The 25,575-nt window shown below is 42.4% G+C and overlaps 1 protein-coding gene across 1 annotated transcript; it reads right to left on the bottom strand.

Moving 5' to 3' along the window:
* Positions 1–1,305: 1,305 nt before the first annotated feature.
* LOC308288924 (E3 ubiquitin-protein ligase PPP1R11-like) lies at positions 1,306–25,575 on the bottom strand (the record flags this gene model as incomplete). Its single annotated transcript, XM_080730398.1, has 3 exons — positions 1,306–1,349; positions 2,779–2,856; positions 25,290–25,575. 3 exons carry the CDS (start codon positions 25,573–25,575, stop codon positions 1,306–1,308), a joined length of 408 nt encoding a protein of 135 aa, XP_080586524.1.

Genomic DNA, 25,575 nt, shown 5'->3' with positions numbered 1-25,575 from the left:
AAATGGTTTAAAAGATGTCCGGGTAGGGTTGGAATAAAATATAGTATACAGCTATACAACATGTGTATATATATATATATATATATATATATATATATATATATATATATATATATATATATATATATATATATATATATATATATATATATATTGGTGTGTATACATGGATGAAATCAGTCTTGTAAATACAGATTATTTTTGAATGTTCATCCTACAGTATGCCTTTTCCATCAGCCAGTAATTGTTGGATTGCAGTCTGGAATGTTTAGTGATGATGTTGATGGGGATCAAAACAAATTAAACTAAACTAAAATAGCAGAGCTACAAGCTAAACGTGCTGTTGCAATGTACGTAGATGGGCTGTTTTTGTTGCCATAGGATTTGTCGTATAAAGAAGTAAAAGTGCTTTTGTGTGGATAAGACTTTCTTTTTCTTTTCTGTTGTGTTGAATTGCACAAGAATCCTTCATAGGAAACGATGGTTTGACGTGATATGTTGAGTGTTGTGATTCTGGTCAAGTGCAAGCCGTACGTCTCCACTCTGCTACACATGGCTGGTTGTGAACAGAACCACGGCAATGCATGTTTTTCTCTCTCTCTAAAAGGAACTGCTCTGTGAAACCCAAAGGGATGTTTTTTGCACATACAAGGAGTTCAGTGGCGTCAGTTCAGCAAAAGCTAGGGTATGGCAAAGATGGGAGTCCTCATGGAAAAGAGGCAAAACACGGTTATATTGTGAAAATAGCAGATCTACATGCTCACAACACCTCGTGCTGTGAGACGTTGTGAGCATGTAGATCGGCTATTTTTCACAATGTCTGAAAAAAAGGAGTTTCGTCAGTTTTTTACACAGATTTCTACGGTTTCTTGGGCTGGATATTGCAGCCTGGAACGGTTGTTCAAGTGCAGCTAAACTTAACATGTTAGTAAACGTGCCACAATGAACAATAATGCATGCTGACCTGCGGAACCTGGGAATATACCATTTTGTCAAGATGTGGAGAATACAAGTGTGGAGAATATAATTGTAATACCTTGTTAAAGTGACCATTTTGTTTATTTTGCATTTGTAGTTATTTTACTGTAATTTAACAACATAATAACCAGCGCAGATAGACAAAGAGACATTCATGGATTTATATTTAAAAGTAACTTTTATTCCCCCCCCCCCTCCCCCGGACCCAGGGTATGGCAGCTGCATACCCCTGCCATACCCAATTGACGCCCCTGAAGGAGTTTGCTGGCAGCTTTGGTGCAGTGCACTGAAGCAACCCAACAGAAACAATTCTTAAATTATTTACAACTAAAAGCGTATATCTGTGTGTCTGTGGTGCGTCCCGCTGCGCTCTGCGGGATCGCACAGGTCACGTTAGACAGAAGTCTCCCAGCGTTGCGCTCACTGCTGTCTCACAGCAGCCAGGGGCGTCACAAGGGGTAGGGAAGTGGGACTGAGTTACTAGGGCCCAAGGTGGAGGGGCCCTAGTAACTTTAGGTATTGAAAAATAGCAGATATACAAGCTCACAGCGCGGCACCGAGTGCCGCGCTGCGAGCTTGTAGATATGCTATTTTTGAAAAGTCGTGAAAATGTGCGCAAATCTTTTGGATATGTTTTTTTTTTTTTTACATTTGTAACTCAAATTTTGATTCCGGGGAGGGGTCCCTGGAACTAAATATTTTGAGATGGGGTCTAGCTGTGGCCAAATACATATCATCTTGGGGGTCCTTCACATGAAAACGTTTGAGCACCACTGACATAGAAACATATTAAGTTTCTTGCACACATTTTCACGATTTTTCAAAAATAGCAGATCTACAAGCTCGCAGCGCGGCACTCGGTGCCGCGCTGTGAGCTTGTATATCTGCTATTTTTTTTTAGTTAACATTCATGGGGGGGGGGGGGGGGGGGGGGGGGCCGCAGTGAATCGTTGTTGTACCCAGGGCCCAGCATTTGGTGTGACGCCCCTGTCTCGCTGCTTCTCTCCGTTTACTGCAGATACCACCACCAGGGGATTAATGCAAGCCACTGCTAGACCCATATTACTGTGTGCCGTCCGTCTAGCCAACATCCAATGGTTTATTCATGCACCAGTGGTGGTAAGTAAGTAGTAGGCCTGCATTTACTCTCAAGTAAAATAGGCCCCCTGAGGGTCCAGGGACCCCCGGGGGTCCTGGGGGTGGGAGGGGGGAGGGGGGAGCTTCCCCAGCTAAATGATGAAATACTGTCTTGATAGTTGGGAATCAAATGGACTCTGCAACTGTTTATTTTGTAAGCTGTTTACCATGCAGATTATGTGGCAGCGAATGCTCAATTGCTCAAAACCGACCCGGCAGAAGTCTTTAGCCTGGTGCTACGCCAGAAAGTTGGATGCTGTACGTAACATCAGCAGGAGTGAACATGCTATGTTACCAACAAGAATCTGTATGAGGGAATACCAAGGGTGTGTGTGGAAATAGCAGCCAGGACGCATATGATCATTAAATGTCATTTCACTGAATGGTACCTCAAGTGCCTTCATAGCTTGTTGCTTATATTATTGCCTTTTTGTTTGTCTCATTTTGTTTTTTGCCCTATTGCTATACTATCATCTTTGGCATTTATATGACTGTCTCTTTTTTTTTTTTTTTTTTTTTTTTTTCTATTTGTGATTGGTTCTCATAATATGTGAACAAGTCTTGGTTTACTGTATGCCCTGAATTTCAAATAAACAAAACTGTGGAAAAAAAAAGAAATAGCAGCCAGGACAATGAGACTGCCAAAGTCCCACATTAGCATACGTGCACAAAGTGCAGACGAGCTGGCCAGATGTTTGGAGAACCGGGACGACTGTCTGGAGGCGACACTGGGGAGCTCGTCTGAGGACGACATAGAGACAGATGCACAAGACTACATCCACTTCCTTGTTTAAATATTGTGACAGTGCTGTTGCCTGACAGTATATTAATGCTCAGAATTGTGTGTGTGTGTGTGTGTGTGTGTGTGTGTGTGTGTGTGTGTGTGTGTGTGTGTGTGTGTGTGTGTGTGTGTGTGTGTGTGTGTGTGTGTGTGTGTGTGTGTGTGTGTGTGTGTGTGTGTGTGTGCAGGGGTGAGATGCCGTGGGCTCGCATGGGCTCGGCGAGCCCACACTTATTTTGCTGCACGCACGCGCGCCTCATATGCACACACTAATTTACAATAAAAACACTAATTAACAATAAAAACAGCGTGCGCGCATGACGTCATGAATTTACAGGACCCACACTTCTAAAATCCATATCACACCACTGTGTGTGTGTGTGTGTGTGTGTGTGTGTGTGTGTGTGTGTGTGTGTGTGTGTGTGTGTGTGTGTGTGTGTGCGTGCGTGCGTGCGTGCGTGCGTTTATCTATGTTTTCGTTTTTTTGTTCCATTAGCCTATATCATTTTATAAGGCCTGTATTCTATTATTGCGACCGTCAGGTCGCAGTTTAGTATCAAAACCTCCACCGGCCGTCCGTCCGTCGGTCGGTCACACGTCACACCTTTGCCCTGCTCATATCTCCGCATCAGTATGACATCACACTGCTGACATCAGTATGACATCACACCGTACACAAATGACCCTTATATAAGACCGGCATTATCTACCGACAGATTAGTAACAAGATGTCAAAATCGTCTAGGAAGGATGGTGTGAGTCATGCTGGCACCCTTCGCGGCAGGAGGAAGCTGGTGCAATCGACCCCTTGGCTTGTCGGGACCCCTGCCTACTAACGGGGTGGCAGGCTATCACCTCAGACTAGAACCCGTACGGGGTGGCCGACACCAGCCCATTGACAAGAGAGAGGCCTTGATGTCCCTTTACTCTTTGATGGGGTGGCCAGTTGACTAAGAGTTTCCGTTCGGGCCTTCTCGATATTGTACAGATTTCCACGGGAAATCTGGGGGTGGCTGTTACAAAGACCCTCACTCACCTTCACGTCATGTGGCTAGTCGTTAGGTAGCCATAGTTACACGTTGAAGGTTGAATCTCCAGATATGGAGATAACCAACACATCCCTCCATATATGGAGATAACCGACGAATCTCACTAAGTCTGACCTCACAAGCCCCATATTTGGACACGAACAACATATAACTCCATATATAGAGACATAGCTGCTGACATCAGTATGACATCACACTGCTGACATCAGTATGACATCACACTGTACACAAATGACCCTTATATAAGACCGGCATTATCTACCGACAGATTGTGGAGATAAGCGACCAACGGTCTGGTATTCTACTGTATATAACAGCCTATATGTGTTCAGCTTGTTGTCCAGCCTCTCCTATTATAATTAAGGATCTGAAGTGTTCCCTGTGTCTCCACACTTCATCAACGCGCAGGCACTTTGAAGGATCATTTTTAAGAGGTTTGCTCACCACAGCAAAAAAACTAAAAACAAAAACAATGTGGGCTGTGGGGCGCAGGAGGGGGCCTGACCAATGCCAGGAATCGTGCCAATGTTTCTGTTATTAAAGGCTTTCATTCAAGGCTCGCATCTGCTGAAGCTAAAACGCCCATCTGCTGTTTGGTGGAGAATAATGTCCTAATCCTGGGGATTTTGGCTCAGGTGTTTTGGGGAAGGTGAAAAAGAGACTTTGGCCAACAGAAACTTCAGATGTGAAAAGTTGGCTCCACACGTTAATCTGCTTCTCTGTCCCCAGACAAACAAGCCGTGTTTACAACCTCATTTATAATGTTTAATTATTCTAAAAGGGCTGTCTTTTCAATGAATTGAGTTCAAAGGACCCCGATGGAAACAAGTCATAGTGCTCTCTTGGGTTTAAAATCCTATTAGCTATGAAAAGCTCCATCTGTCCGTCACGTCACGTCACACTTTTGGCCCTACTCTTATCTCTGGCACCGTTGCCCATATCCATGCCAAACTTTGCACACACACTCCTTGGCTGGCAAACCATAACCTCCGCCCCTGATTTCTTACTTGCCCCTCTTCTAGCGCCACCATGTCTTAGGGAGTCTTACTGGTATTGCACTGTACCTTCCTGAGCTTGTCTTTGCAAACTGTTAATAGTATTCAGTCAATCCAAGAAGGCTCTTAAACATTTGAATTTTAGTAATATGAAAAAATCTCCAAAATAAGGTTTTGCCATCATATGACTTAAAAAAGGCTGATCTACAAGCCCACTACGCGCTGTGGACGTGACACGTTGTGAGTTTGTAAATTGGCCATTTCTGACTCGCAACACCATCATATGATGAGCTTCATTTTAACAAAGATAAGAATGCTTTGCTCTGACAGCCTCTGAGCCTAAACGTAATGGTCCATTCATCACTTCATTGCATTGCATAATCATAAGCCCCCATTAAAAATATGTAACGCCTCCTCGCTAATACTGAATCATTGCAATCCTCCATCAACCAGTTGCCATTTAAATCAGTGTCTGTGCAGACTCCTATCGTATAGAGCAGGGGTCTTCAACGTGTTTCAGGCCAAGGACCCTCCTCAGCTGAGCGACAGATGAAGCAGGGACCCCCATCCCGGGGGACATGCCACTACAAAGCCACTACAGGCATGTCCTGTCCTCCCTGAAACCAACTTCGCCGCGGTGTCAAGTCCAACGGAGTGGCATGTCAAAAGAACAGATCTACAAGCTCACAGCGCTTCACATCTCAACGCCTCGACACCTTGTGGATCAGGTCCATCACGCGAGTCTCTCGTGCGACAGAACAAACTGGAGCCGAATGTGAATGAAGTTGAAATGAGAAGCAGAAAGTTTAGCCTACAAAAGTCTGAAGTCACAGGACCAAGTAATAGGCTAATAAAGCATGGCAGGATATTATATGAGGCTGTTCTACTGAACAATTGCTCACCTTTGCCGAGGTAAAGAAGAAACAGATGATGTGCTAGAATCCAGGCTGTGATCCAGATAGAATCCAGGACATACTGGAGTGCCTCCAGCCTTTATACATTATGGATCAGAGCTTTATTGATCAGCGAGGGGAAATGTCATCTTTTGGATTAGCATATCCTATCCACTGTCCTACAGCGGTGGTGTAAAGTAACATTTACTTAAGTACTCTACTTAAAGGGGAAGACCACCCATTTTCAATATTGAACTGTGTCATTAATATACCTTAGAGGAGTTGTGTGGAAATAAAAAAAAAAGTTCCCCCTGTGTTGCCTAGAAATGGAGGATTGATTTTGGGGTTTGTATTGCAAATTACAACTTGATGACATCACACATTGTACTTTAGGCAACACAGAAGAGGGGGAACTTTTTTTTTATTTCCACACAACTCTTCTAACTCTTCTTCTGAATTTCCCCCTTGGGATAATAAAGGTATCTATCTATCTAAGGTATATTAATGACATAGTTCAATATTGAAAATGGGTGGTCTTCCCCTTTAAGTACAATTTTGAGTATTTCCAATATCCAAAACTTTTACTTCTACTCCACTACATCTCGGATCCAAATGTTGTACTTTTAATCCATTACATTTATTTGAAAACTTTAGTTACTTGTTACTTTGCAGAAATAAATTATAATATTATAAAACATACATAAACCACTTTAGCCTTATTGTATACCTTGGCTTTTTGAAAATTACCAATCTTTAGGCTCACAACGCGTCACATAGGGACACGTTGTGAGTTTGTAGATCTGCCATTTTCAAACATTTTGTACTTCTATTTCTGGTACTTTAAGTACATTTGGATGCCAACAGTATTTCTATATTGCAGTAGGCCTATTGATACTTTTACTAAAATATGTGAGTACTTTTTTCCACCACTGTCCTACAGTACACGGTGGATTGTGAATGGAGCGGACGCAGCTATGAACGCCGTTCATCGGAGGATAAGATAATTATGATCAGCTCTAAACGTGTCAAATGAAAATGAATTACAAATCAGGTTGCTTTTGCCTCATGTCTATAAGCCACTACGCATCCTAACATAAAGAGCTCTACATGGTCAGTTATTTAACTGATCTGATCCAATGTTATGTGCCTGAAAGAGCCCCAAGGTCCAGGGACGTGCAGAGAATGTTAGAGAGGCAGGGGCGGAAACTTCGAAAAGGGCCTTTTGGTAAAAATATTGAAAAAATACACAATGCGTCGCACTGTGACGCATTGTGAGCTTGGAGGTCTGCTATTTTCGGTACTTATTCATGGTCTGGAGAGGGCACTTTTTACAGACGGGTAAAAGGGCAGGGGCTCAAGCCCCCTTTGATGTCTATGTGTGCATGTGCCTGCCACGGTCTGCTGAACAGGGCCTGTTAAAGGTCTTGGTAGACTACAGAATTGCATAATGTCGCGGTCTGGGGTTACTTTTCAGCACAAATAAGTAAATAATGATAATAACTTAGATAGATAGATAGATAGATAGATAGATAGATAGATAGATACCTTTATTATCCCAAGGGGGAAAATCAGAAAAACAAGAACGGAGTACAGTAAAGAGCAAGGTACATCAAGAGAGGAAAAAAATAATTGCGACCGTAGGTCGCATTTACTACCAAAACCTCCACCGGCTGTCCGTCCGTCCGTCCGTCCGTCCGTCAGTGAGTCACACGTCACACGTCACACTTTTGCTCTGCTCATATCTCCACAACCGTTGCCCCCATCCATGCCAAATTTTGCACACACACTCCTTACCTGCCAAACTACAACCTCCAAGGACCCCCGGAGCTCCAGGGACCCCCAGGTCCCTGGGGGACCCCAGGTGTAAAAAAATGTCCCTCCGTGAGTCACGCGTCACACTTTTGCCCTGCTCATATCTCCACAACCGTTGCCCCCATCCATGCCACATTTTGCACACACACTCCTTACCTGCCAAACTACAACCTCCAAGGACCCCCGGAGCTACAGGGACCCCCAGGTCCCTGGGGGACCCCCAGATGTAAAAAATGACCAAATGTGCAAAAATGACCAAATGACCACCCCAGCGGGACTGCTCACGGGGAATTCCCAGGGACCACCGACTCCTGGTGCTCCAGAACGGATGCAAAAGTGGTGGCGCCCCCAGTGGAGGACCCCCTACACTTTAGCTCACATAAAATGCCGTAACTCCGGCTAGGAGCGACCGGGAGAGCCGGGGCCGTACCTATTCGTCCGCCTCTGCGGCGCGGAGACCCCACCCCTCATTTCTCACATGGCCCTCTTCTAGCGCCACCATGAGGCCGATTCTTGCAAAACACATTTTTGGACACTGCTCCTAAAATTTTTGCCCTAAAATCACGCAAATCGGTACACAGTATGTCTACACTCATCCCATCAACATGAATCTGTCCCATATAGCGCCACCTTCAGGCCGATTTTTAAAAACACATTTTTTGGACACTGCTCCTACAGATTTTGCCCTAAAATCACGAAAATCACTACACAGTATGTCTACACTCATGTCATCAACATGGATCAGGAAGATTTTGGAAAAACAAATTTTTGCCCTATTTGTGGAGATAAGCGACCTACGGTCGCTTATCTCCCGATTAGGGAGTCTTACTAGTATATATATATATATATATATATATAAAGTGTCCTTATAAGCACAACTATCATACATAGTACAGTTTCCAAATCAAAAGTGACCATAGCAGTCAATGCTAATTAGTGCAACACGTATCTCACTGTCATGTCAAACACAAGCAAAAATACCCAAAACTACTAACACAACCTAATAGTGCAGTGTCAAAAAAGTCAGTGTGAAAAAAACAACTCGAAAGGTAAAGAAACTAGAAAGGGTGTCACAGCCCGACACACATGAGCACCCTCCCTGGAAGGTCCTTAGAGGTCAGAGTCAGTACAACTATAGTTCCGTCATCCTAGGTTAGGAAGGTAGTCCTCATCAATCGACCTTTGTGTGTCTCATTGTACAGAACTCTCTAGAACTTGTGTTCCAGAGGATCCATTGTAGTTATTATTGGGACCGTATGGTCGCAGTTTACAATCAGAACCGTCTGTCAGTGTCTGTCTATCTGGTCGTCCGGACGGGTAACGCCTGACACTGTGGTTCCCCTGACACATCACTGTGACATCACAGGTGACATCACAGTGATGTCAGATACTCAGAGCAGGGATCTCCATATATGGGCATAAAAGGGATTGTATCCCAGATGAAGCCCTCTTAGGAGAACCACACTAACAGAATCCATATAATATGACCAAGACAGATGGCCAAAACAGATGGCTCGACTTCGCCCTTTAGGGCAACGTCGCTTTTCGCCCTTAGGCGTCTTACTGGTATAGTTACAAGCTCTTAATTGCTAGGCTCTTGTTAATACTTTTCACAGTAAAATTATTTACTAGCAAGACGGCCATCTGGCCAGTGATGTATATCGGACCAGTTCACCCATATATGGAGACCCCTGCATGATAGTCAACAATGTGATGTGAGAACATGCCCATATATGGGCATTGGGCATTCCCAGATATGTCCTTGAAATTGATGACATCGGGACAGGGATCTCCATATATGGGCATAAAACGGACAAGGACGTAATTAATTTGCAAGTGTGACTCGTGATGACATCAGCGATCTCCATATGTGAGCATAAAAGGGACAGCAAGCCAGAGCGTGATGTCAGAGCTAAAACTATGCCTAAACCTAAACCTAAACCTAACCGTAACCCTAACCTCACAGAAATAATGCCTAAAACCTAACCTCAAAATCATATAATTGCAGTGGAGTAAAAGCACACTATTTATTATTAGTTAATTTGGTTCTGAGATGTAGTGGAGTAGAAGTAAAAGTGCAATGTGATTTACATCTGCTGATATTTTTAAAATGCTGGATGTGTTTCTCTGCCTGCACAAGGACCATTTCATTTTGTGACTATTTTTATACGTTACTATTTTTGAACCACAATGCGTCATAGTGTGACGCGTTGTGGTTGTGCTTATAGATCCACTATTTTAGGTGCAGCCATAAATATAAATCAAGCCTAAGGTTCAGTTCCTCACAGGAACATTATTGAGGGAGAGAGAGATCATACTGTAGAGCAGTGGTTCTCAAACTTTTTCAAGGACCCCCAAATTGACACTTATTAGCCTGCGGACCTCCATTTGAAAAGATATGCGCCAGGGACCCCCATTAGAGAAGATTTTAGCGGCTCTATAGCAGTGATTCTCAACCATTTTAATTTCAAGGACCCTATAGTTTAACATGCAGTAGGCTGCGGACCCCCATTTAATGGCATCTCAATTTATATTGTAAAATGAATGTTAATTTAAGAGAGTGTACACATGGAACCAAATGGACCCATTACAGACCCATAAGTAGGGATGGGTATCGTTCACCTCTGAATCGATACGATACCTTTTTCGATACCTGGGAATCGATACGATACCTTTTTTGATACCGTTTTCGATACTTTTTTATTTCTTATTTTTATTATTATTATTATTACCCTTATTAACTTTTTTCTATAGGCTATTTTACACACCACAATAGGTTATTAAGGCCCTCTACAGTGGTTCAGCCATTGTCATGTCAAGTATAGTAGTAGGCTTACTGTAGTTGATGGAACTACTATTACTGCTACTATGGCTGCTATTTTATATAGCCTACAAGTGTTTGTCTGCAATAGAACACATTCTTTATACAGCTATTCTATGGCTATACTGTTGACGTTTTTAATTTTTTATTATTATTGTTATTTATTATCATCATCATCATCATCATCTTAGCCTACAGTACCTTATCTTAGTTTTTCTTATTATTATTATCACCTCAATCACAACATTGCATCTTGCTTCTTGTCCCTGTAGACTAGAGTAGCTAGTGACAATAAGACCTTGCTTCTCTTTATTCTTAAACCTCACATCAACAATTTGCGCTGTTGAATGCAACTACATTGAACGTGAATGCGCGTTCGCGTCTACTGCATACATGAACGCGCAGCGGCAGCATGGAGTTACAGAGGCAGGGTGGCTGTGCTGGTGAAACAAACACAAACATGCTTAAAAAGTTTGTTTCAACAGATCAATTACTTTTTCTAGGCGGTCGGAACTAAAGACACATGTACCATACTACACATCTCTCCCTGGACTGTATTCTTTTTTTTAATACAACACAGAAAAAGGCTTTCACGGAAAGGGTGACAGTCCTTTGCTGCCTGAAGACAGAGCAGCGAGCGGAGGGGGAGAGGCTATGGGGAGAGTAGCTCTGGTCCACAGCGTTAGCGTGGGGACTGGGGACTGGGGAGAGGTGACGATCGATGCTCACACAGTGTCACAGCCGGAGATCATAGACGTTGGATCATCATAATAACATCGTTGGCTATTGTCGGATGTTTTCAGTTGTGGGCCATTTCACAGTAACGCAACTATGCAAGTTTACTAAAGCAATTCAATGTTGTTACGGATGCGACCGGCCACGGGTGCGTTCAAGAGTACCGAAACTTGGTACCGTTCGTTTTTAATTCAATCGATACTCGGTAGTACCGACGTGATTCGGTCGATACCATTAAAAGTACCGACTTCGGTACCCAACCCTACCCATAAGGTTCCATTTGTTTCTTAAATATCATTTATCTGTGGACCCCCTGGAATTCCCTCAAGGACCCCTGGGGGTCACCAGACCCCACTTTGAGAACAGCATCTCTTTGATTTCAGAATCCAAGTAACTCCGTTACCCAATTAACTACACGTTGAATAGAAAACTTCGAGAGAAAACCATAATAGCATATTCTGATTATTATTGTTTATTATTGTTTGTCTTTAAATACCTTGATGAAGTGAATACACATGACCTTAATGGAAACAAGAGTTGAGGGCTGGGTCATCCTTTTAGCGCTCTTTTGTATAAATCTGTGCATCTTGTGTTGTTTTTTTGCAAACTGTTCATAAAGTATTCAATCAATGAAAAAGGCATGCTATGAATGAGTGATAACCTCCTGTGCGCCATAACATTTCAGTCCAGTTTTTATGTCAATACGTTCAAAATAAAATAGCATCTCCTTCCCCTTCTTTTGGCCAATTCCCATTGGGGGTCGCTACAGCGGATCCTCTGTTTCCGTCTGGCGTCCACGTTTTTCCCAATGACCCCAAGCGCAACGGTGGGGGTGCGGGGGGCTGCAAGGGGAAAGCAAGAACCTCCTCCGGGAAAGGAGCGCTTGTTTTCGGTGATGACGACGGAGGCGCGGCGTCTCAGGCGACCATGAGCCACGTGAGACTCCGCCGAGCAAGCGGTAGCGAGCGAGTCGCCATGTCGAGCGGTGCGACGGTCGCACGAGCCGACGCAGCGCCATTACCGAGTTATGTGCCGCAGAATAGTAAATCTTCGTCCCCCTGACTTTCGGCACCTCCGCGCGGTCCAAGTGAACACGGCGAAGCGCTCCCTACCTCCTTGCCCCACCACTGGCCCCCACCGTTGCGCTCAGGGTCGCTTCCATCTGTCCCTGATCTCTGCACAGCGCCCCCATTAAACCATGCCATTATGCCATAAGCTGTCAGTTAACACATTCACCTCCATGGACGATTTAAGTAAAGGAGGCCTTTCACTAGCAGATAATCGGGGCATTTAACGACCCCCCAGAGTATCGGGGGGACTGCACGTCTATATCGAGGGTGAATCTCAGGCATTAATATCATATAGTGTGAGGGTTCAAACCCTGCCGAGTTGCTCGCTGGATGGTCAGGGCCACCCAACTATTTTCAAAAATATGATATTTATCTGAATCGCTACGCTACTGTATGGAACAGCACAACGGGGGACCGAGAGAAAAAGAGCCTTTCGGACTCTCTCTCTCTCTCTCTCTCTCTCTCTCTCTCTCGTACACGCACGCACGCACGCACGCACGCACGCACACACGCACACACGCACACACACACACACACACACACAAACAGAGAGAGAGAGAGAGAGAGAGAGCAGAGGCTTTCACACAGAGAGAGGAGAGGGTTTCTCCCCATGTCTCCTGTTTCCCTGAATGGTTGCAAAAGGTGTTGGAGGAAACGTTATACAGACACCCGTGTTCTCCACCAATTCCTGGTCCATTTCAGCAGTCCAATGGACTTTTAAAACACGTTCGCTTGCCATGTTTTTTTTTACTCTTCCCAATGGCAGAGGCTACTGAATTAATGAAATAATTAGTGGACATTTTTAAACAGCTAACCTTAACCTTAACCTTAACCCGGCAGAGGGTGAAATGCCGCCGGAAAATGCACTCGCTGTCAGCGACCATGACATTTTGGAACCCACTTGTCCTCAATGAGCAACACTGTAGCTAAATCATCAATAGTTAGAATGGTAAAGTTCTCAGGAAAAATGTGCACAGCGGTACAACAGGAACAAATTCAATTGCTACGGGCCTATAATACTCACCACCATTTGAAGGGGACTTGATGAGCCTTACTCTCTTGCGAACTCCAATAGATGAAAGTATAGTGGAGGGTTTGAAGATGATGCTTTGAATGCGCCTGCTGCCCACCCAGCCACTCCACATGCCAAGAAGCATAAGTGCTACTTAAGTGCTAGAGTAACTAGGCCACCTCCACCTCTCACTTTCATTCCCAAGCCTTGTAACCTGGGCTCTCCCTCTGATGTACTGCATCCATGATCTCCTCCATCCTTGTTACTCCGTGGTAAATTCTGCCACCTCCTTTACCGCCTCCTTCCTTTCATCAGTGCCTCAGTTAACTAATTTCTAGCCGATCCCGAGTATACTTGTGAAAATACTCAAGTATTTAGAGTGCCGATCCCGAGTATACTTACGAAAAGTACTGTAGAGTAACGCCAGTTCTCCTACCCAATAGCCTGGCGGAAGGTCCTGGCACGATCGGCCTCGCCGATTCATCATCATCACGGATCCACGTGCACAAAATAGTAATCCCATAACATGGAGGCCGACGGGGAATCTCATCTTTAATGTCCATTTTCTCCAAACAACACTTTTAAAGCCAAGGATGGCATTAGATTCTCGCTACAAAAACATAATAACAAAGGCATCGATCGGCCATTTTAGAAACCACATGGTGTGACGACCGCTCCCGTTGTATGACGTCATGACGTCAACCCGGAAGTATTTACGCAATGGACTTCTGGCCTTCAAAATAAGACAATGGAGCGTAATGGAGCCCTGCGAGCGGCACGCTACACATTTAACCCGTTCATGTCTGGAGCACTAAATGGGTTAAACAAAGGATCTCAATTGAAACAAGACATAGGCTTTTTTGGGTGTATCCATTTCCAGGCCATCGCGGTTGGTCCCACCATCGTCAGCAAATATTGCTTTCTATTCAACAGTTGAACAGCCATTCAAGTTGCTTTCAATTTCATCTCGTTTAGCACTTTCCATATGGTCTGCCTAATGAACCTGGGTCCATTTAATATTTGCCCTAGACGTTTACTTATTGTGCCTGACTTGTATTGTTGCAATATGCTTTTAGATATCTTTGTTATATTGTCCATACAGTTTATTTGTGTGTGTGTGTGTGTGTGTGTGTGTGTGTGTGTGTGTGTGTGTGTGTGTGTGTGTGTGTGTGTGTGTGTGTGTGTGTGTGTGTGTGTGTGTGTGTTTTCACGTTATTCTATTAATGTTGTATTTGTAATAGATGTGTACATTCTACATGAAATGTTATCAATGTACAGTACAAATATTACCCTGGAGGGTTTTAGATAAAAACAAACTAACAAACAAACAAACATACTGTCAGCCGGTTCTGTCATCTTCTTTTCTTCCACTTTCTTTCAAGTACCCCCGACCCCCGTACCTCCCTCCGCCTACCCCTAGGGCTACACATCATGTACCCCCATTTGAGAAAGACCTCATAATGGATGGAGTGATGCAACGCTTCTAAAGACATGACCGCATGAAGACAGCCTTGTTTTTCTTCACAGCACCTTGTTGCTGATGCCCCCCCCCCTCCCCTCCCTCCCCCGAGCTGACACGCAGCACGCATTAAAGAACTGCTTTGAATAATATGATAATTAAAAAAAAAAAAAACTGTAAGAAAGAAAGAGAAAGAAGTTGAGTGAATGAAAAGGACAGAGGTTGAAAAAGTACTCACATTTTGTACTTAAATAAAAGTATCAATAAGAGTTCAGAGAGAGTTCAAAGACTTCAATATGAACTTGAGTAAAAGTATGAAAGTATTGGCATCAAAATATACTTAAAGTACCAAAAGTAAAAGTACAAAATGTTTGAAAATAGCAGATCTACAAGCTCACATCGCGACGCGTTGTGAGCTTGTAGATCGGCTATTTTCAAATAGCCAAGGTATGAAGGGCTAAAGTGGTTAATGTTTTATAACATTATAATGTATATCTGCAAAGTAACTAGTAACTAAAGTTTTCAAATAAATGTAGTGGAGTAAAAGTATACAATATTTGAATCAGAGATGTAGTGGAGTAGAAGTAAAAGTATTGGAAATTGGAAATACTCAAGTAAAGTACAAACACTTCAGAAGTGTACTAGTGTAGAGTACTTAAGTAAATGTACTTTAAACCACTGGAAAGGGAATGGTATATCAGGCCCCCATGAAGAGATGTGTGTCGCTCCCCCAGGGGCGTCAATTGGGTATGGCAGGGGTATGCAGCTGCCATACCCTGGGTCCAGGGGGAAAATAAAAGTGCAAATAAAAAAATGATAAATTTAGCAAATGGTCACTTTAACAAGGTATTATAATTATATTCTCCACATTTTTATTCTCCCCATCTCGACAAGATGGTATATATTCCCAGGTTCCGCAGGTCAGCTGCACAGGTGCAATGCATTATTGTTAATTGTGGCACGTTTACTAACATGCTAAGTTTTGCTGCACTTGAACAACCATTCCAGGCTGCCATATCCACTATCCAGCCCACGAAACCTTAGAAACCTGTGTAAAAAACTGACAAAACTCGTTTTTTTTTTTCAGACATTGTGAAAACAGCCGATCTGCTATTTTCACAATAGAACCGTGTTTAACCGTGTTATACAAAATGTAATGCCTCTTTTCCATGAGGACTCCCATCTTTGCCATACCCTAGCTTTTGCTGAACTGACGCCACTGCGCTCCCCTGCAGCTGTCATATAATTAGATGAAGGTAAAGCTGGAGATGCAGTGCAGCGAGTCTTCTCGATGCCCCTGGGAATCCCCCTCGCGCAACACAGAGGTCAGCCCAAAGACGGGCGTCAGGAGGAATGCCAGATGTTCTATAGCTTCAACCTCTTGATCAGGGGTGGGCAACTTTGATGATGGAGAGGGCCACTATACATTTTAACACTCACTCCAGAGGGCCACAATGCATATACATAGCGAAAATAGCCGATCTACAAGCTCAAAACTGCGACGCGTTTTGAGCTTGTAGATAGATCTGCTATTTTTCTCTATTTTTGAATTGGAATCCTGAAAAGTAACTTCTTTTTGTTTTAATTTCAAATGCATTCATTTTCTTATGTTAATTCATGAACTTAAATACAAATACATTGGACATAACAAATATAATAACATTGTAATACTAGTCATTTAGCTACTGATATAAACTGAAGTAATTGAAGCAGTTAATTTTTTTTCCATGTTTGGAATTGTAACAGCTGAAATCAATAATATATCAGTACTCTAATATCAACCTGAGGGCCGCATTAAGTGAAAGTTGGGGCCCCCAGGCCGCCAGTTGCCCATGTATGCTCTTGATAGTCTGAAAGATAGAGGAGATGTCATGTCCACACAGACTATAGTGTTGCGTTATCATTTCCTGCTGTGCATCGTGTTAAAACGCTCACACAGTTCATGTGTGTTTCACGTGTTTGTCTTTTGCAAACAGCACTGTAAAGGCTGCAGGTTTTATAATACAGTATGCATTGCGTGCTGGCCTGGTGTCACATAAAGAAAATGGCAGATCTATCATTACAAGCCCAAACAATGTATTGCAGCACAACACCTTTGGTATTGTCAGATCTGGAAAAAAGAAAAGAAGAAGCTGGTTAATGATCCTGACCTGAACATGCGTTTGCTGTTGTTAACCAAAACGTCTCCCCACAGCTTATATCCTGACGGCTGCACCCCACGCCTGACACAGCCCTCAGCCCTGAGTAGGCTACCTGGCCTGGCGGAGATATGCGCTTCGGGAAACACATCACTAAAACCCACAAGGTTTATTTGCATTTTTAACATTGCAACATTTAACACTTACTGTGTACACACAATATGTATAGTTCTAAAAAATTAAATACAAAATACAAAAATGCCTTTTCGCCCGGCACTTCTGAGATGTCAAATGGGCATGGATAATGAAGAGGATGAGCCACCATGTGGCTGCTGAAATAAAAAGGTTTACCGGTTACAGTGCAATTGGTAACCTACCGAATTACCTGACCTCAATAGTGCAAGCACAATTCAAGAGCAGCTTAGCTCCGATCACACAACTTTGTGATGGTATTCGCTCAATCTACATTTTGTATTGTTAGTTGGGCTGTTATTTATTTTTTGCTGTTGGTAGACATGACTACCAGTTTCCACCTGATGTGGCGTGGGAGTTGTGACTGCTCCAGACGGTACTGAATAACTGCTAGCTTGCATAATGTCTTGAGACACTTCAATCTAAGATATACTGGATGTGCTGAATCCTCTAAAGAGAACGATACGCTCTCCCACCACATGCAACCGCACATAACAAACATCCAACCATGGAGCTTTGTCCTTGGGCTCAACCTTCTTCCAGGAGAAGTTCTCTGGGTTGATTTTTCTTTTTGTTTTTCTTTGTTGGTTGTTGCCACCAACTATGTACAGCTTCCCTCAGTATAGCGTCGTTGACGGGTGGAAACCTCGTATCTCCAAGTTTCAAATGTGTACGTTCTTTCGCAAAGTAAAGCCCTGCTTCATCATACAAGGCCGTCGCACAAAAGTAGTGAAAACAGCAGATCTACAAGCACTGTGTTTTTCTAGATCGGCTGTTTTCACTAGATTAAATAATTTTTAAAATGATAAATGCAAAACCAACGGTTTTGGACATACAAGGTTTTCACCCGACAACGACGATAGGTAAGGCTGAATGACCCAAGTCCAGTGGTGGAAGAAGTATTCACATGTTTTACTTAATTAAGTAGTAAAAGTAAAAGTATATCAATACTGCGATGTAAAAATACTGTTACAAGTGAAAGTCCGGAATTAAAAGTGTACTTGAGTAAAAGTACAAAAGTATTGGTATCAAAATGTACTTAAAGTACCAAAACAGAAAGTACTCATTATGCAGACTATTATTACTATTACTACTATTATACCTCAAAACGTTATGTAAATGTAAGAGCGTTTGCTAAATTGTAAATTGTCTCTGTCTTTACTCTTTTTCCACTCGCAATATCCTCTCTGCCCACAGGTTTTGGAATCGCTGTGATGGAGCTACAGATAATTAATCTATTATAAACGTTTTAATAATATGCTTCTCTTATAAATCTAGGGCAATTTTTATTCACAAAGGTCATGTGCTGCGATTAAGTGAATGAGTAATCGTCACGTAGTTCATTTCATTAGGTAACATAAAATAGAATATTATGACTTGCCAGTCCATGACTTTGGTCCAGGTTAATTTCTTGTAATCAATAATTCATATCTCGGTTCATAAATGATGTGCCTGAAGTTAGATATGAAGTAGCCTACAGTTCAATCAATCCATGAGACTGATGAGTGTATACTTTCTCCAAGTACCAGCTCTACTTACTTTAGTATAACATACGGTTTTCACTAGAAGTTGATCTGTTAAGGAATTGCCAGTGGTGGAAAACTACTTAAACAAAAGTATCAATACTGCAATGCAGAAATATTCTGTTACAAGTAAAAGTCCAGTAATCAATATTTACTTGAGAAAAACTACAAAAGATTTGGCATCAAAATACATGTACTTATAGTACCAAAAGTAAAAGCATTCATTATGCAGAATGTCCTGTTTCAAAATGCATAAGCTTGTAGGACTAGTTTAAATAGGGCTGAAGTCGTTAATGTAGGTTTTGTATAATATATATCTGCAAAGTAAGTAGTAGGGCTGTAACGATACATTTTAATAGTGATTCGATACATATCACGATACATGGTTGATGATACGATACATTGGACGATATTGGTTCATTCATGGCGATCGATTCAATGATTTAAAATCGATATAGTAACTATTTAGCTGGGAAATGCTCCATAATTTAATACACGTAATTATGTTACAGATTGGATGGATTATGTTACTGAGTCATGCCAGATGTCTCAGTCAAAATTGGAAGATGACTTTCCAAAACTAGAATCAATACATAATCAATAATCTACTGTATTATGCTCTAATCGTCATCATTACAAATGTTTTGGAGATTATTTGCTTCACTGTATAGATTGCTGACTCAAGCAGTCTTTGGGCCCTTACTGTACTTCAAGATAACGACAATTGGTTCTTTACAACACGAATACGATAAGATCAGATAAACCTTTATTGAGCCCCAGAGGTACATTCAGGTGTCATAGCAGCAACAGCAGTGATAATAGAAACACAGGAGAGGTAACAGTACAAGTAAAAACCACAACAAGATAAATAACATACAAATACAATATAATACTGCTGTGCCCTAGATGTCTGTACTGGATCAGAATGGATCTGAGTGGCATGTGTACTGTACAGTCCATGAATAATTATAAATTCATAGTGAATATACATTAATATACTGTGCCTCTACATTATATTGCTAATGTACATACTGTATGTTTAGTTTGACCAACATAAACCATGCCACAGGGACACTTACTTAACACATTAACAACAGGAGTTGGGCTGAAGATGAGGATTTTCACTCCAGTGAGTCTGTTTGTCTGTCCGTATGTCCGTCCGTCTGTCCGTCTGTGAGCAGCTAATCTGGTGCACAGCTGGACTCATCGGTGTGAAACTTAGCATGTGTAGCATGTTCTTAAATACTACTTAAGTAAAAATGTTAGGTACTTTTACTTTACTGGAGTATTTCCAATTTTCAATGCTTTTATTTCTACTCCACTACATCTCAGAGGGAAATATTGTATTTTTGATCCACTACAATTATTTGAAAACGTATTTACTTTGTAGCTTTGGATTATTTTTACAAAACATAGACTACATTACCCACTTCAGCCCTAGCTATATACATTCCGTCCATATGAAAATAGCCGATATACAAGCTCACAAATGCATCGCAACGCAACACATTGTAGCTTGTAGATTGGCTATTTTCAAATGATTTTTATACATTTGAAAAACGTGATAAATGGCACATTCTGCACAATGAGCTACTTTCTACTTCCGGTACTTTAAGTACAGTACATATTTATACCAATAACTTTGTACTTTTAAGTAAATTTGGAATTCTGGATTCCGGTAACAGAGTATTTCTACATTGCAGTATTGATACTTTTACTTAAGTAAAACGTTTTTTTATTTTATTTTTTTATTATTATTCCTTGTATTCCTTGGATCACGACCAGGGGCATAGTTCCGCCGATTTAAAATGGCTGCTAGTTGCGCTGTTTTCCCCCACGGCCGATCGCAAAAAGAATTGTTCTCCATTGGACCCCATTTCCCCCTTTAGTTTTCTAACCTTAATTAACATTTTCATAAATACTTAATGGTTCCTATCGCTAGTTAAACATTGCCTTTCAATCACGATGATATCTGTTTTGTGAAAATAAGGTCCCATTTATGTTAAAATTGATGATAAAGTTGCGGGGGGCGTGGCCAACTAAATGGATACCAGCCGGCTGTGTTCTTCTTCGTGTGTTGTATTTCGGGAGGCCCCGACCACATTCTCCCATGTATCTGCGGTTGCACGTGACCTTTGCCAGCCAATAACATCCTCTGGTGCTTTTACAATCTATGATGGCGACACCCATGCCAAGGACCCAAAATGCGTCATTTGCACTGCATAGAAACCAATGGCTTTGCTTTGTCCATATATTTTACAGTCTATGATCACGACACAGCTTCCCATATAGGCCACGGTCTCTTCTGCCTGACACGATGAGAGTGGATGTTTTTGCACCCACCAATCCACCCACATACAGGCTGGGGTGGCAGGATTTCCATATCACAAGGTTTGTTCTTGTTAGAGTTGTTTTTCTTTAGTTCGTCTTCTTGCAGTAAGCTTTTATGTAGCTTCACGTTGGAATGAATGTCACTTGGGTCCTTCGTGCCACAGAGCAGTGTTAATTACCATGGCAACACGGGCAACGTGAAAAGAAGTAATTACTTGTCTGTGAAATTGTGTGCAAGTAAGATTTTTTACAAACAATGATGCGAAAGAAATATATAAATATACAACCACCATTCATGCAACTAAAATTATTCAAAAAACAAAACAATCCAATTAAAGTATAGTACGAAATCCCAATAAATCTGTCTCAAGAGACTTAACATAATAAGAGCAGAGACCCATTTACCCACCTGAGCAAGCATTTGGCGACGATGGCAAGGAAAAGCTCTCCTCTAAAGGGAAGAACCAGGCTCTAGGGGGGGGGGGAGAGATCAGAGAGAGAGATCATGATGGATTGAAGTGCGGGTTTCCATTATAACTTATGCTACAGAACAGTACAGTGTGGAGCCTGATATGGCTTCAGACACTAACTATTTATTGTATGTTGGCTTGCACACAGTGCACATTAATGAAATCACAAATCAGTGATACTTTATTAATAATTCGACATCCTTAAAAAATGTGTATCGTGTACAGTTACAGTACAGTGTAGTGGCATGTTTAACCACCTATATCATCCCATATTCTATACATAGAAAATTGCTAAAATAGCTGACCACCCCACCCTTTTCTCCTACATAGTTTCATACTTGTGATGATATTGAATGTTTTTGATGCTACTTTATACGTTGATAAATTGAATACCAAGGACCCCAACGGAAACAAGACAGCAAGGACCTTTTTGTGTGTGTGTGTGTGTGTGTGTGTGTGTGTGTGTGTGTGTGTGTGTGTGTGTGTGTGTGTGTGTGTGTGTGTGTGTGTGTGTGTGTGTGTGTGTTCCTTTTAGACTAAGCGGTTTGACTTTACGTGTGCTGTACTACATTTTTGTATAAGAAAATATTCAATCAATCAATCTATCAGTCAGTCTACAAGCTCACAACATGCCACAACACACTGGAAGGAGCTAAGCTCCAACATCTGGCTTTGTCCTGTCTGCCAAAAATTTAAATATGGCCTTCATCTGGTCTAGATATGGCCTACATCTGGTCTAGATATGGCCTACTTCTGGTCTAGATATGGCCTACATCTGGTCTAGATATGTGGCCTACATCTGGTCTAGATATGTGGCCTACATCTGGTCTAGATATGTGGCCTACATCTGGTCTAGATATGTGGCCTACATCTGGTCTAGATATGTGGCCTACATCTGGTCTAGATATGTGGCCTACATGTGGTCTAGATATGTGGCCTACATGTGGTCTAGATATGTGGCCTACATGTGGTCTAGATATGTGGCCTACATCTGGTCTAGATATGTGGCCTACATCTGGTCTAGATATGTGGCCTACATCTGGTCTAGATATGTGGCCTACATCTGGTCTAGATATGTGGCCTACATCTGGTCTAGATATGTGGCCTACATCTGGTCTAGATATGGCCTACGTCTGGTCTAGATATGGCCTACGTCTGGTCTAGATATGGCCTACATCTGGGATATGTGGCCTACATCTGGTCTAGATATGGCCTACATCTGGTCTAGATATGGCCTACATCTGGCCTAGATATGGCCTACATCTGGTCTAGATATGGCCTACATCTGGCCTAGATATGGCCTACATCTGGTCTAGATATGGCCTACATCTGGTCTAGATATAGCCTACATCTGGTCTAGATATGTGGCCTACATCTGGTCTAGATATGGCCTACATCTGGTCTAGATATGTGGCCTACATCTGGTCTAGATATGGCCTACATCTGGTCTAGATATAGCCTACATCTGGTCTAGATATGGCCTACATCTGGTCTAGATATGGCCTACATCTGGCCTAGATAAGGCCTATATCTAGCCTAGATAAGGCCTACATCTGGTCTAGATATGGCCTACATCTGGCCTAGATATGGCCTACATCTGGTCTAGATATGGCCTACATCTGGTCTAGATATGTCCTACATCTGGCCTAGATATGGCCTACATCTGGTCTAGATATGTCCTACATCTGGCCTAGATATTGCCTACATCTGGTCTAGATATGGCCTACATCTGGTCTAGATATATCCTACATCTGGCCTAGATATGGCCTACATCTGGTCTAGATATGTCCTACATCTGGCCTAGATATTGCCTACATCTGGTCTAGATATGGCCTACATCTGGTCTAGATATGGCCTACATCTGGTCTAGATATGGCCTACATCTGGTCTAGATATGGCCTACATCTGGTCTAGATATGGCCTACATCTGGTCTAGATATGGCCTACATCTGGTCTAGATATGGCCAACATCTTGGCACAAACGTCTCAAAGTGTGTTGTACGCCCAGGGTCCCTTTGGCCAAGCTTCGCAGGACGCACTTTGATTGGCCAGTGGGATGCTTAATGAAATTAACTCACAAATAGCACTGCTCACTTCACACTAGGTGTGTGTCTGCCTGGTCTGGATCTTCTACAGTATATCTATTAGAACTAGACCAGGTCAACCTGGTTGTGCCAGACCCCCTGTCTGTCATCATCATTTATGACATCATGCCTTTTGTAGGCATGTCATCATCATGTCATCATCATATATACCCTTTATATAGAAAACCCGGACAGACCGACATTTGCTTATGTAGGCCTACCCATTTCATGGGTCTGGCAAACATTGGTAACTGGGTATCAAAGCCTACAGTATATTGAACGTGAAAATATCTTACATTTTAAGCATACTAAATTGACATACACATTATACTATTTCACTGATGATGGTCATTGTGTTCATGAACATACAGTATGTCACACAAGGCATGACATATTTGTTTATAAATATGCAGTTTGTCAGGCATGTGTTACTAAACCAATGTAGCAAGTCATAACTACACTAAATTATTGTTCTGGCTAAATTCAACAAATATTTGATATATTGTCTGTAGGGTAGAAACCTCATTATGTCCAAAACAGTTAGGATTCAAATTCCCAAATAGCAAATTAGCAACAATATCTAATATACATGCATGGAATCTTGGTGTGGCTCCATTATGTGCATTTGGAGGGGGGGCTCCATTTGACTCATGTGGATTTGAGAGAGGCTATCAGGACCCAGAGGGCTGTGGTCTGCAGAGAGCTTTGCCGTTGTAATATCCTCTCTATTAATATTACTACAGACAATAGTGAAATGTTGGTCATGCATTACCAACCCAAAACATTTTCTATCTATTACACACCCAATGGAGACTTGAATTCATGGATATTTGCTTTTGTTGTTTCCTTATTACTAAGGCAATTTGTGTCTCTATAGGGAACAAAGGTGACGATTTGTGTCTCCATAGGGAACCACTGGTGGTCATCAAGTTATTACCTGCTCCAGCAGAGCGTGCGAGTAGGGTGATGAGCGCTGTCTGTGGGTATATGTATGTGGCCAATGAGTAAGTGATGCAAAATGACTAGATAACTAGTCTCTAGTCACACCATATTTGGGGCCACGGCACCAATAGCACATGCCATTGAAATGGCAAAATTGTGCAGTCTAGTTGGCTTATGAATGCAACAGAAACAAAAATTATCCATGAATTCAAGTCTCCATTGGGTGAGTAATCGATAGAAAAAAAGTAATGTTTGGGTGAACTATCCCTTTAAGACAGTCAAGTAACTAAGGCAATCATAAAAAAATAAGTTAAACTGCTATGTTATGCTACTGAAAGGAAGAATCTTATTATTGCCATTCATTCATGCTCTTTTTGTGTGTCCCAAACGGCTCCTCTATAGGCCTGCCTCCCAGGACCTCAGTGACTGAATTAAACAAAAGCATAAGTGTAGTTTTGCAGTCTGTTGACCCCAGGCCAGCATAATGCTAGCAGTGAACATAAGCGAGCAATTGATCCTCCACACTTCAGGGACACTGGTTCATCTCCTACCCAGTGATTCCCTGGGACGCTTCGTTTGATAAGCATTATGCCACGGACCCCAATGTTTATCTGATTACCCCAGTCTACACACAATAATATCCTCTGTGTTAAATTAACTGGGAGTGGAGTGTAGAAACAGAACCAATTGGTTCACTCGGTTGCATTTGTACACTAAAGAGTTGGTTCCATTTGTACACTAGAGCGTTGGTTCCATCTGCACAGACTTAAAAGTGTCCATTTGGACTGCCTGTATGGTCCCCAGACCCAACGTTTGGTGGGTTCCCATGCCCTCTTTTGCCATGTCCCAAGATGCAGCTGGGCGCACTTGACCCTCCGCGCCCATCATCATCATCAGCCTCATCATCCCCTTCGCTTTCAGAAGACGGCTGCCTAAACTGTCCGGGCTTCACGTAGACACAGCAGCATTTCGAGGACTTCCTTCCCAGGTGCTCGTTGTCGATGGTGTCGCTGGAGAACTGCACCCTCTTCTCGGTCTTCTCGGACTTTCTCAGGGTGAGCGTGAGGACGGGGTGGGGCGGCGGCGGCGGCACTTTGGCTTCCACCGTCTCCGTTATCGTCCCGCTCGAAGCCCCTCCGGGAACCGTGGCCAT

This window comes from Nannobrachium achirus (assembly GCF_963921795.1).
Source record: "Nannobrachium achirus genome assembly, chromosome: 7".
Lineage (NCBI taxonomy): Eukaryota > Metazoa > Chordata > Actinopteri > Myctophiformes > Myctophidae > Nannobrachium > Nannobrachium achirus.
This window is presented reverse-complemented; position numbering and strand designations above follow the sequence as displayed.